The 10,829-nt window shown below is 50.5% G+C and overlaps 2 protein-coding genes across 3 annotated transcripts; one reads left to right on the forward strand and one right to left on the reverse strand.

Moving 5' to 3' along the window:
• Positions 1-1,377: 1,377 nt before the first annotated feature.
• Positions 1,378-5,284, forward strand: TMEM205 (transmembrane protein 205). Its single transcript, XM_023932367.2, has 3 exons — positions 1,378-1,602; positions 1,693-1,856; positions 2,067-5,284. Exons 1-3 carry the CDS (start codon positions 1,473-1,475, stop codon positions 2,364-2,366), a joined length of 594 nt encoding a protein of 197 aa, XP_023788135.1. The 5' UTR covers positions 1,378-1,472; the 3' UTR covers positions 2,367-5,284.
• Positions 2,813-10,477, reverse strand: TTC4 (tetratricopeptide repeat domain 4). Of its 2 annotated transcripts, none has more exons than XM_086842250.1 (10): positions 10,294-10,477; positions 10,099-10,216; positions 9,863-10,024; positions 8,938-9,015; positions 8,065-8,189; positions 7,777-7,863; positions 6,714-6,928; positions 5,495-5,576; positions 4,367-4,449; positions 2,813-3,469 (listed from the first exon to the last, which is right to left on the reverse strand). In XM_086842250.1, exons 1-10 carry the CDS (start codon positions 10,378-10,380, stop codon positions 3,370-3,372), a joined length of 1,137 nt encoding a protein of 378 aa, XP_086698376.1. In that variant the 5' UTR covers positions 10,381-10,477; the 3' UTR covers positions 2,813-3,369. The 2 variants fall into 2 exon arrangements, with proteins under 2 accessions (XP_086698376.1, XP_086698377.1); XM_086842251.1 differs by having other exon boundaries at positions 2,813-3,629; positions 10,294-10,457.
• Between the last annotated feature and the right edge of the window lie 352 nt (positions 10,478-10,829).

Genomic DNA, 10,829 nt, shown 5'->3' on the forward strand with positions numbered 1-10,829 from the left:
CAGCGCTGGCTCCAGCCTGGCTGGGTCCCCGGGGATGCAGGGTGATGGGGCAGGAGTGACCTGGGGGCAGGAGTGACCTGGGGGCACGGTGTGAGGTGTGTGCTTCGTGCTTCTGGAAGAAAACTGCAGCCCTGCAGCATCTGCTGGCCCTCAGCAGGGCATGGAGTGCAGGACTGGGCAGCTTGGAGCATCCCTGGAGCACCCATCCCCACCGCCTCATGCCACAGGGAAGGAGGGACCTGCTGGTGACTGTCCTTAGCAGCCTTTCCCTTTCTTTGCCCTCCCCATCAAATGCTGTGCTCTAGGACCAATTCAGCAATCAACCACCATTTTTCTTAATCCCCTTTAAAAAATAATGGGGTTTCCCCCTGTTCTGAGCAACCTTCCAACCTGCAGCTTCTTTGCATGAAAACACCCCGGAGCTCTCGGCCGGTAATTCCTGCACGGAGGCAAAACATTTGGAGAGGCAGATCTGGGACCCCGGGAGCAGCAGGGTCTGTGCTGGCTGCTGGCAGAGCCCAGCACTGCCTTCCTGCCCAGGATGCTGCAGGGAAAAATCCCAAAACCCAAGAAAAGCCGGGAAGATTTTGGAAAAGAAAAGGCCATGAGGACAGCTGGCGATTTACTGGCCAGCACTCCAGGTTGGATGTGGGCGCCTTCTCCAGTGTGCTGCCATCACAAGAAGGTTTAAGGACCTGATTTTATGGATGCCTAAATAAATCCATGGAGCTAATATATCACAACACAGGGTATATCTATCTGCTTTGCAGGAGTGGGATAGAATTAGACGGCGGTGTCTCTCTCAAGGCCAGCCCCGCTGTAATTCATGCCCCGAGGCGACCAGCCAAGGGGAGGAGGAGGAGGAGGAATTCTGCAGGCAGCAGTATTGATGGGCTACTCCCAGAAGCTTTGTTTTAATTAATTTTCAGAGTGCTCCTTGCACTGAAGGATCAGGCAGCTCCTTCAAAGCCTCCTTCCACCCACTGCTGCCCGTGCTCTTGTGCAGGGTCTGGGGCAGCGGCGTGAGCCCCAGGGTTTTGGTTAAATAGCGTAGAAGCTGTTGCTGTTTTTAAACAGAGGGCCTTCCCCCTGACCAAGAGGCCTCTCTGATGGCCACAGCGTGGGCAGGTGTATTTGTCACAGCTTTTCTCTTCCCCTTTTTATTGACTTTCTGCTCGTTCCTGCTGCCAAGGGTCAGACGGGGAGTTGGCTGGACTTTGCCAAAAGTCCACCCAAACCATCTGGTTCTGTCAGGTGCTGAGCAGTGCCCTGCCCCTGGGACACGAGGGGTTTGAACAGCGGGTTTGCAGCCCAGCTGGCTGTGTGGTGGTGGGGCTGGAACGGGGCTGTGCCAGCTCCAAAGCTTTTCCTGAGTAAGCAGGTCTGTGAACCTGAACCGCATTTGCCCTGCGAGCAGCAAGGTGACAGCAGCAGCCACAGCTCAGCGCCGAACTCGGGGCGTCCTGGCTGACATGAAGGGACCTGTCCCCATCCAGGACACCATGGCAAGTGACACGGAGCCCTCCAACACCATCAAACTGCTGCACCTGCTTTTCCTCTCCACCTCCTGGGGAATGCAGTTCTGGGTGACCTTCGTGGCCGGTAGGTTGGGCTGCGCTGTGCTCTCTGCCCAGGGGGGTGGCACAGGGGAGGGGGCTTTGCCCCAGGACTCACCTGCTCTCCCCCTCGCAGGGTTTGTGATGAGCAGGCACCTCCCTCGCCACACCTTCGGCTCCATCCAGCGTCAGCTCTTCCCCTACTACTTCCACATCAGCTGCACCTGTGCCTTCCTCAACCTGACGCTGTTTGCCATGTCCCACCGCAGCGAGCGGCTCGGCGAGGAGCACACGAGCCAGGTACCCTCCCCTTCCAAACGTGAGCTGCCCACGGCCCAAAGCCCTTCCTCTGCTCCAGCAGCCGGCTCCAAAACCACGGAGACCCACGCAGGGCTCCGGCTGGAAGGAGCCCACAAGCACCCAAATTGCGGAGAGCCAGGGGGCTGGGGGGAGGGAGGTTTAACCCACCACACGTGTGAGATGCTCAGGGTGGGCTTTTCTCCCCCGCAGATCATCATCTTCTTCGTCTGCATCATCGCTTCGGTGCTGAACGCGCAGTGCTTCGGGCAGGCCACCTCCGCCAGCGCGGCCGAGCTGCAGCGGGTGGAACACAGCCATGGGCTGGGGCAGGAGCTGGGGCTGGCGGCCAGAGAGCCCCGCAGGCAGCTCCGAGCCTCCAACCCCAGCTACAGGCAGCTGGCCCGGCGCTTCGCCCTCTGCCACGCTCTGTCCTCGCTGTGCAACCTCCTCTGCGTGGTGTGCAACGCGCTGAGCCTGTGGCACCTGGCGGCACAGCTCCCTGCCCTCTGAGCAGGACCCAGAGCCCATCCCCGGCTGCCTGGCTGTAAGGCAACCCCGAGCTCTGGACATCCAACTGCACCATCCTCAGGTGGAGATGCTCTTGATGTGTTTGTGTGGAAATTTAGGAATAGTGAGATGGAAATTTTCTCTAGAGCTGCCTGCAGCCAGCCTCCATGATCGAAGCAGGAGTGTTTTATGGCTGAACAGCTTTCTAACACCCCGTGCACTAGCTGTGTGTAAAGCTGCAGTGTATTCCTGCAGTCACAGGGACACTGCAGAAGAGAAAGAAACGAGAGATTGAGAATTACTTCTAATTAAAAGCCAAACGCAAATCCAGAAGTGCAGAAGACCCTGGATGTTGGCTGTACCAGTTAACGTAATGGATCAGGGTGTTGTGTTGGGTATTTCACAAGGTGAGAAAAAACGGAGTCTCGTTCATTAGGCAGAAGTCAGTCTGCTTAAAATAGCCATGTTTATTCCAGGTTATGTAGGACATTTCAGGAAGGTATCAAAAGGGTCAGTCAAACACTGCTCCAAACAAAGAGCACTGCTGTACCCAGGCCAGCAGCACAGCCAACAGGAACCTGACTGCATCCACCCCACTGCAACAGGCAGGGATCGCCCCAGGCCACCACTGTTAAACCCCAGCAGCGACAGCCCACCTCCGAGGAAATCTGTGATTCTTCTCAGGTAAGGAGGTACATTCCCAGCTGCTGTTACTGCAACCCCAGCCAGTGTTTGGCACTGCTTCAGGTTTATTTCAAAACCACATGCAGCCTATCATAGAAGAGACCTTCTGCAAGCCAGCTGGGTTCCCTTTTAAACAAATTATCCCCTCATGTTAGCCCTTCCTTCTCCTGTGCTGCTCCCCTGGAAGTTTCCCTGTGTGCCAAGATTATTTTCCTCCCCTGAAGAGTGCAAGGTATTTTTGTTCAAGCAGAAATCTGCAGCCTGGAGCTGGGCTAACCAACAGCAGCCTCCTGCACAGGATTCCTTGTTTCATTCTTGCTCATTACAGTCGATGCACTTTCTTGCCAGAGAAGTATTTTTTAGAGAAAGGAGAACACTTGGCAAATACCAAAACTGTCGGGGTCCCGGCCTTTACAAAATACCTGCAAAGATTAAAAGGAGTCCTTGGCTTCCTTGTAGCTGGCTCAGTGTCCTGCAAAGCAAGTGACTCCTGCCCAGCTCCACAAAGACTGACCTCCCAAAGGCTGGTGACGAACTTTCGTGCTGATTAGCAGAGCCTCTTGGAGCCAGGGCTAAGCACATCTGAGGAGGAGTGTTTTATGAATCAACTCATCTCCCAACAGCTTCTTTTAATTAAGGCAGCTGTTATTCTCCCTCTGGAAGGAGGGTTCTTGTGCAACTGCCCTTACAGCCTGAAATCTGAGGGCTTATGGACACTGCTGAGTTTTATGGAGTGGCGGAGATCCCGCTCCCACTGCGACAGACCGAGCCCCCCGCGCTGTGCAGCAGCTCCAGACAGCTATGAGATGGTGCAACCCAACAGCACAGGCTGCACAGGAATTTTCTGGCTTCACAAACAGAAAATTCTTCTCTCTCAGTAACAGCAGACCTCTTTAAAGGCAGTTTCAGAGCAGCACAGAGCTGCGTGCTGTGCCAGAGGCTGCTCACGCAGCAGAGTGAACAGCGAGAGCATTGTTAACCTTCAACACGCTCTTGAGCGGCTGCTGCCTGTTTTTCTTTTTGTTTTTCTTTTTTAAAGTAGTACTGTGGAGATGGGATCTGGAATAGCCCTTCTGTGCTGGCTCAGCTGTGCCCAGCTCCCTTTCCCATCTCCATCCAGCCCTGGAAAGATGTTCATTTTTTGGGGGGAAAACAGATATAAGTAGCTAAAGCCAGACATAAAATCCACACAGATTTATACCTTCAAGAGGCAGGACTATGAAGTCAGAGAAGAGTTAGGACTATTTAAGAACAAACTGGACTTAAAGCTCATACTTTTGTGCCTTTTTTCCCCTGCACATGGACAGGTACAGCCTCACCTTTCATGCTGCAGCACTTGTAGCAATGTGTGTTCTGGGTTCACCTCATACATTTCTTCTCTTTCTTCATCTTCAAAATAGAGCTGGAAAAAAAATTGGGGGGGGGTTGTTATTAAGTGTCTGGGGTACATGAAGGAAAGCACTAAGCTGCTGAAAGCCCAGTACAGCACACCATTATCAGCTGGGGCTTTGTCAAACCTCTGCAGCTTGACCTGACTGTCAGATGCAAAATTCAGCAAGGCAGAAATTGGTCTGTGTGAATTCCAAGTTTTCCCTGTATAAACCAGTTTAGGTTCTCCTGGCAGTGACAGCAGGAAGGTAAAATACACTGGCTGTTCCCATGCTTTACAGGCAATCAATCCAAATCTAAGGGCTGCTTTTTAACAGGTGAAATGCAGCTATGTTAGGAGATAAACTGAGCAGGTTTTGAGGTATTTGAACAAAACAGTGTTGATTTAAGAGATTAAAATCCAGCAGTGGTGCCTTAGACTGTAAATACACACAGGATTTAACCTGGAAAAGTACACAGCCACTGTCCTTCTGGACCTGTCTGCTCACTGTACACAGGGTTGTGCTGCTGCCTGGCACAGATGACACTGAAGTGGAAAATGAAAAATAAACATTCATATCCTTCTATGTACAACTTCAGAAACACTCTGAAAACCTGCTGCAGCCACAACCAACTCACAGCCCACCTTTGCTGAAGTGTTAATAGAGATATATTATCTTGATCTGATTATGTGCTTAAGTAACTCCACTTTAAAAATACGTTATTTTAAAAATAATATTTCCTTATTTGTATTAAGCAACTCCATGATGCAATTAAAAAACCAAGCCACCTATCAGCTTGATGGTTTAAATCTCAATTACTGTTACAAAGATGGAATCTAAGCAATATCTATAAATACCTTCTGTCAAACACAGTCTAAGTAGAAGACATCTTCCATTTCCATAAGTGAATTCTGTCAGCACACATGGGCAATGTCTGAGTTTATAAGTCCTTGTTCCACATCTGTGCATGGTAAACAGATGCCAACACTTCCATACCCTCAGAGCTGTGCACCCTCTCACTCCAGAAATAAAAACCCCACAACAACCCTGAAATTGAAGGAAAGTCAAACTTCTCACCTCAAGATTGTTGGGAAGGTATTTTTTCTCTAAATCCCAAGGAGGTAACTCAGCAAACATCACCATTAAATGATCAATAAACCTAAAAGCCAAAATACACTTGGTCAGCTTAGACAAAGTGCTCAGCTTCAATAACTTGTACACTTGCATTTGAATGATGGCAAAAATACATTAGCAAATTAAACAACAGACTTGAAAGCAAGTTTAGATCACCAACAGCTCCTTCCCTTCAAACTCATCACTTTCCCAATGAATCCAAGGCCCTGCTGTAACTGAGGCTATTGGCTTCAAATTTGAGCACTGCAACAACAAATTATTTTTAACTTTACGTTTTCACACTGAAAAAGATGTCAAGATAAAAAACCCTGCGTTTTGTCTAAAATGGATTTTCCTTCAACACAGTCCCATGCTTCACCAGATCAGAGTGATGAGAATGTGTCTGTGTGTCAAAGGCTTCTTTACTTTGCTACTTCAGGAGTGTTGGAGTCCAGTTTGTTCCAAAAATCCATTTCCACTTCCTTTAGTCACAAAAAGGGACAGTGAACACTACCATGAAAGTACTACAACTTTAGTAATCTGCTTGCACTGTAATTTTAAGTCCTAAAATTATTAATAGATCTGAGGAATATGTCTTCCAACAAAGAAAAAGTCACAAATTCCAAGTCTGTTTAACACTACAAGATTTTAAGTTGAAGTTGACTTAAAGGAGCGTGGAATTCCGAGCTTGCCAGTCACTGAAAGGTCTGCAGCACTTCAGTCAGATCTGCTGAAAGCCCTGAGGAGAACTTTGGGGTCACTGCTGGTTGTTTGAGGCCCCCTTTGGAAGCTTTTCGTAATTTTTAAGTTTAACCTGTTTTTTCTGAGATGCCATGTTTGGAGGGCTTTGAGACAGCACCTTAACGAGCCCACATGTGTGGATGGGTCACAGGTATCCCTGGCCACTAATTAATTACTGCTCTGAGCTTGCTCTGCAAGCCCCTTCCGTCACCCTGGCTAAATGGCTTTGTCTGCACTATAAATTTATGTAAATCACAGAATAATTCAGGCTGGAGAGGACCTCAGGAGGTCATCTAGTGCAGCCTCCTGCTCAAAAGCAGGGTCAGCTGTGTGATTAGAAATCTGGAACTGCTCCACCAGCATGGCAGTGTTTCACCTGCTGCCTGTTCTCTTTTGCTCAAACACCTCCTCCATGCAGGAGTGCTGCTGGCAGTGCATTCACCTGGAGTTCTCATGGAAAGCCACAGTGAAATCTGTCTGCTCGTGCTCAGGGTACAGGAAGAGGACAGGCCAGTTCAGGCTGCCATCAGCATCCAAGTGCACCTTTGCCCCTGTGGCACTGTCAGGGTGGAACCCATCTAAGGATATCTCAGCCAGGCCATCTGACACTTCCTCTTCTTCATCTGAAGGCTCAAGAGCCAGCTTGATATTTCTTTCCTGGAGGGGAGGGAGGAAAAAGACCAAAAACCAACTAAAAATCAAACAGTTACGGTGAGGAGAATAAGAACAAAAAATTAGCAGTCAGTAAAAGGTCAAATGATGTTAATGAGTCAGCTCCTAAACATGCCATCCAAAGCTTTCCCACAGTATCAGACTCAGGTGACTGAACTTCCCAGTAGAATCCAGAACCTCAGCCAGATATCCAAATTCTTCATGAAAAGGATGAAGAGAAGTGGGAATCCAGAGGAGCCCACACATGGAGAGAAAACATGTGGAAAGGGATGCATCTAAAATCTTTGGGACCTAGCAGGGTGCAACTACAGACACCAGCCCCTGAGAACATCTACTCTTCCAAAGAACTGAAGAAAGCTCACTCTTTTCCTTGGAAAAACAACAGCAGAAGAGATCTGACTGTATGTAAGAGCCCAAAACATTTTAATGTCATTTCAACATTCACTGAGGAAGGAGAGGATCCAGGACTGACTCCCTCCTCTACCCCATTGAACAGTTATCTTCTATTCCTCCACAGAATTGATGCCTGTGGGCAGCAAAGAAAGCCAGGTTCACTGGGCTGATGTGATGCTACAGCCCAGCAGCCAGAGCACCCACAGAGCTCAGCCCACCTCCTAACACTGGCTCTGTATTTTGCATTAGCTGTTACCTGAAATGCAGAAAGCTGTAGGTGGGGCTGGAGCCATGCAGACTTGGACAATCATGGCTCTAACTTAATTTTTTTTGCTCTAGCCCTCAAAAGCCAATGGATGAGAACCAACTTCTAGAGAAAAATGGGAGAGCTCTTAAAAAAACTGCAAACCACAAAAAACTAGCCCCTCTCAGCACCTCACCTTTATTGCTGCAAGCAAAATTTCCTTCTGACACTGCTCTTTCTTCTCCATCATCTTTGCTTTCCTGGCATCCCGCTCCTGAATTCGCTAGAGGTAAGAAAAGGATGCACCGTGGTCACACAGGTGGAGAAATCAGTTTGGGTGCCCAGGAAGGTCCCTCCAGCCCCTTCCCCTGCACATCTCAACACACAACACATGGAACCACCACTCAGAAACCTCGATGGAGAGCTCTCCCTCCAAGGATCCCAAAGAGACAAGCACTGCAGATGAGGCTGCCCTCATATTTACCTTCAATTTGTCAGCTTTAGCTCTCATTTCCACAAACTTTTTCTCTTTTGGGTCAATATCCAAGCCTTCCTCACACCATTCTATTGCTTCCAAGAAATTCTTTAGCTCCATGTGACAGAGAGCTCCTGAAAGGATTAATATTGTAAGTTTCCATTGTTGGAGTCAGTGTACAACTACTGCAAAAGTGGGGATTATAAAGACAGCATAAGATCTGGTGTTTCTGCACTAAATTTTTTGTCTTGTGTGGTCATGTTCAACCAGAAACTTCCTGAAGGTCCATTGAGAAGAAAATTTAAAATATTTTGTCAGCTCTTTTATCATTTAGTCACAGAAATCAGCAGAATTATGTTAAAAGTGTCTGCTGCAAACAAAATTTTATCATTGTAACTAACATTTCAGCAGTTGTCTTGTTAGGAAAAATAAAAGGGGGGTTTCTATGGAGTGGGAAAAAAGAACAGACCCCAAAAAAAGCATTGTGCAAAACAGGAAAAGTTATGCTGTGCTCTACAGAAACAGGTCTAGTGCCTCTGATAGATACAGGAGATGAAGAACAAAAGGATATTTTAATTGAAAATGCAAAGCAAAAGGCAAAGCTCTGTTTGGGGGAGAAACAGCAATATCAAGTGAAGAGATCTCTTCCAGTAACTGCTCTCCCTTTCTGAAATTAATCTGGAAACAGAGTATGATGCCCAGTCACAGTAAGTGAAGCTTTATGAACACAATTATTACACACCCAGAAACATGCAAGGAAACAAGGCAACAAGTAATGACAGCCTGTTTCAGGGCTGGTAACAACTACAGAACAATGAGTGAAGTCAACATCAGCCAAGTGCTCGCAAAGGATGCTGCAGCAACACCAGCCTTAACTCTCACCTCTTATGATGGCTTTGAGATGGGTGGGCTTCAGCTTTTTGGCTTGGATGGCATCATTTAGAGCAGAACGGTAATTACCTGTAAAGCAAATAAAAGTGCTCAGAACCTTCCACTTGTATTTAAAATCCAGCCAGATATGGAGGTGACAAAAGAAATTTATGCAGAGACCCTGGAATTCACTCTTTGTACAATCACAGTGAGCTGAGAGGAGGGTAATGAAAGAGCAAACTAAGAACAAGAAGTGAAAGAACAAGGATCAGTCATGCAGATGAGAGGTAAATAACATGGTGAGAGCAGACCCCCTCTCTGCTGCAACACACAGCAGCATTAAAAGGCCCAGAACATCTTCCCTGCAGCATGGACACTGCTGTTTGGATGGTGGCAGAATTATTAATGCTGGTAAACACCTCCAAGATCATCCAGCAATGGTTTTAAATTAAATGAGGGTAGACTTACACTGGATGTAAGGAAGAAATTTTTTACAATGGGAGTGGTGAGGTACTGGCAGAAGTTGTCCAGAGAGGGGGCAGGAGCCCCATCCCTGGAAACATTCAAGGCCAGGTTGGACAGGGCTCTGAACCAACTTGTTTAGTTGAAGATGTCACTGCTCCTTGCAGAGGGGTTGGACCAGATGGCCTCTAAAGGCCCCTTCCAACCCAAACTCGCCTATGTTTCCAAAAACCACCGTTTTTGCTCTGTCCTGGAGCCAAGGCTCGAGCAGCAGGCAGCAGCTGGAAGGGACAGAGAACAAACCCCGCACGCAGCCGTGTGCTGAGGTGAGCCAGGTCTTAGGGCTCAAGGACGGATAAACTACTCACCCTGCCGTATCACAAACACAAAAGAAACAGAAAGGAAACCCCAGACGGGGAGGAAAAGCAGCTCTGGAGCGCGGAGGCGCCGTGCCAGGCGGTCGCAGGCTCCTTACCCAGGTGGAAATGTGCAGCCCCTCGGTTGGTGAGCAGCACCGCGTCCAGCTCCGCGTCCCCGCAGCGCCTCCGCAGCCCCTCCGAGTAGGCGGCCACCGCTCTGCCGTAGTCCTTCTCCTTGAAGTACTCGTTCCCTTCGTTCTTGTACATCAGGGCCAGCTCTGCGGGCACGCAGCGGGGTCAGGGCCCCGGGGCCAGCCCGGTTCCCGGCGGGGCGGCCCCGCCCGGTGCGCACCTGCGGGGCTCCGCTCCTCGTCGAACAGCAGCGACTGCAGGCAGGCGAGCTCGGGCTGCCGAGCCGCATCGATCTCGGCCGGGCAGCGCTTCATGAACATGGGGATGGCCTCGAGCTCCTGCGGACGGACACACAGACACGCACAGCGCCCTCGGCTCGGCCCGCCCGGCCCCGCGCCCGGCCCCGCCGCCTCACCTGCTCCCAGGTGTCGGGGTGCAGCGCTCCCCGGTACCGCGGCGGCTCCGGGGCTCCGGACACGCCGTCCTGCTCGGCCTCCGCCATGCTCCCGCTGCTGCTGCTGCTGCCCGGCCCCGCTCGAGACCGCCGCCGCCGCCTCAGGCCCGGCCCCGCCCGAGACCGCCCCCGCCGCCTCAGGCCCGGCCCCGCCCGAGACCGCCCCCGCCGCCTCACGCCCGGCCCCGCTCCTTCCCATGGGCCCCAGCAGCGCACCGGCATCGGTACCGGCACCGGCATCAGACCAGTCCCGGCATCCCACCCTCCCCACCTCAATCCCGGCCCCGCTCCCTCCGAGCGGCCCCGGCATCAGCCCCAGCATCAGCCCCGGCCCCATTCCTTTCAGCCCACCGCCCCCCGCTCCCCCCAGCGCGGATATTAGGAAACACTTCTTCATCAGAAGGGTTGTCAGGCACTGGAACAGCCTGCTCAGGGAAGTGATGGAGTCACCACCCCTGGAGAGATTGAAAAGGCAGTGGATATGGCACACAGGTTAG

Source organism: Cyanistes caeruleus, chromosome 9 (assembly GCF_971803275.1).
Source record: "Cyanistes caeruleus chromosome 9, bCyaCae1.hap1.1, whole genome shotgun sequence".
Taxonomy (NCBI): Eukaryota; Metazoa; Chordata; class Aves; order Passeriformes; family Paridae; genus Cyanistes; species Cyanistes caeruleus.

What these genes read in the sequence shown, in the direction of transcription:
- TMEM205 (XM_023932367.2), top strand. Translation starts at nt 1,473, where the DNA reads ATGAAGGGACCTGTCCCCATCCAGGACACCATGGCAAGTGACACGGAG. An exon ending in CTGGGTGACCTTCGTGGCCG is followed by an intron (nt 1,603 to 1,692) that starts GTAGGTTGGGCT and finishes TCCCCCTCGCAG; the next exon opens with GGTTTGTGATGAGCAGGCAC. An exon ending in GCGAGGAGCACACGAGCCAG is followed by an intron (nt 1,857 to 2,066) that starts GTACCCTCCCCT and finishes TCTCCCCCGCAG; the next exon opens with ATCATCATCTTCTTCGTCTG.
- TTC4 (XM_086842250.1), bottom strand. Translation starts at nt 10,380, where the DNA reads ATGGCGGAGGCCGAGCAGGACGGCGTGTCCGGAGCCCCGGAGCCGCCG. An exon ending in GCTTTCCATGAGAACTCCAG is followed by an intron (nt 5,577 to 6,713) that starts GTGAATGCACTG and finishes TTTGGCTTTTAG; the next exon opens with GTTTATTGATCATTTAATGG. An exon ending in ACCTTCCCAACAATCTTGAG is followed by an intron (nt 4,450 to 5,494) that starts GTGAGAAGTTTG and finishes TTTTTTTTCCAG; the next exon opens with CTCTATTTTGAAGATGAAGA.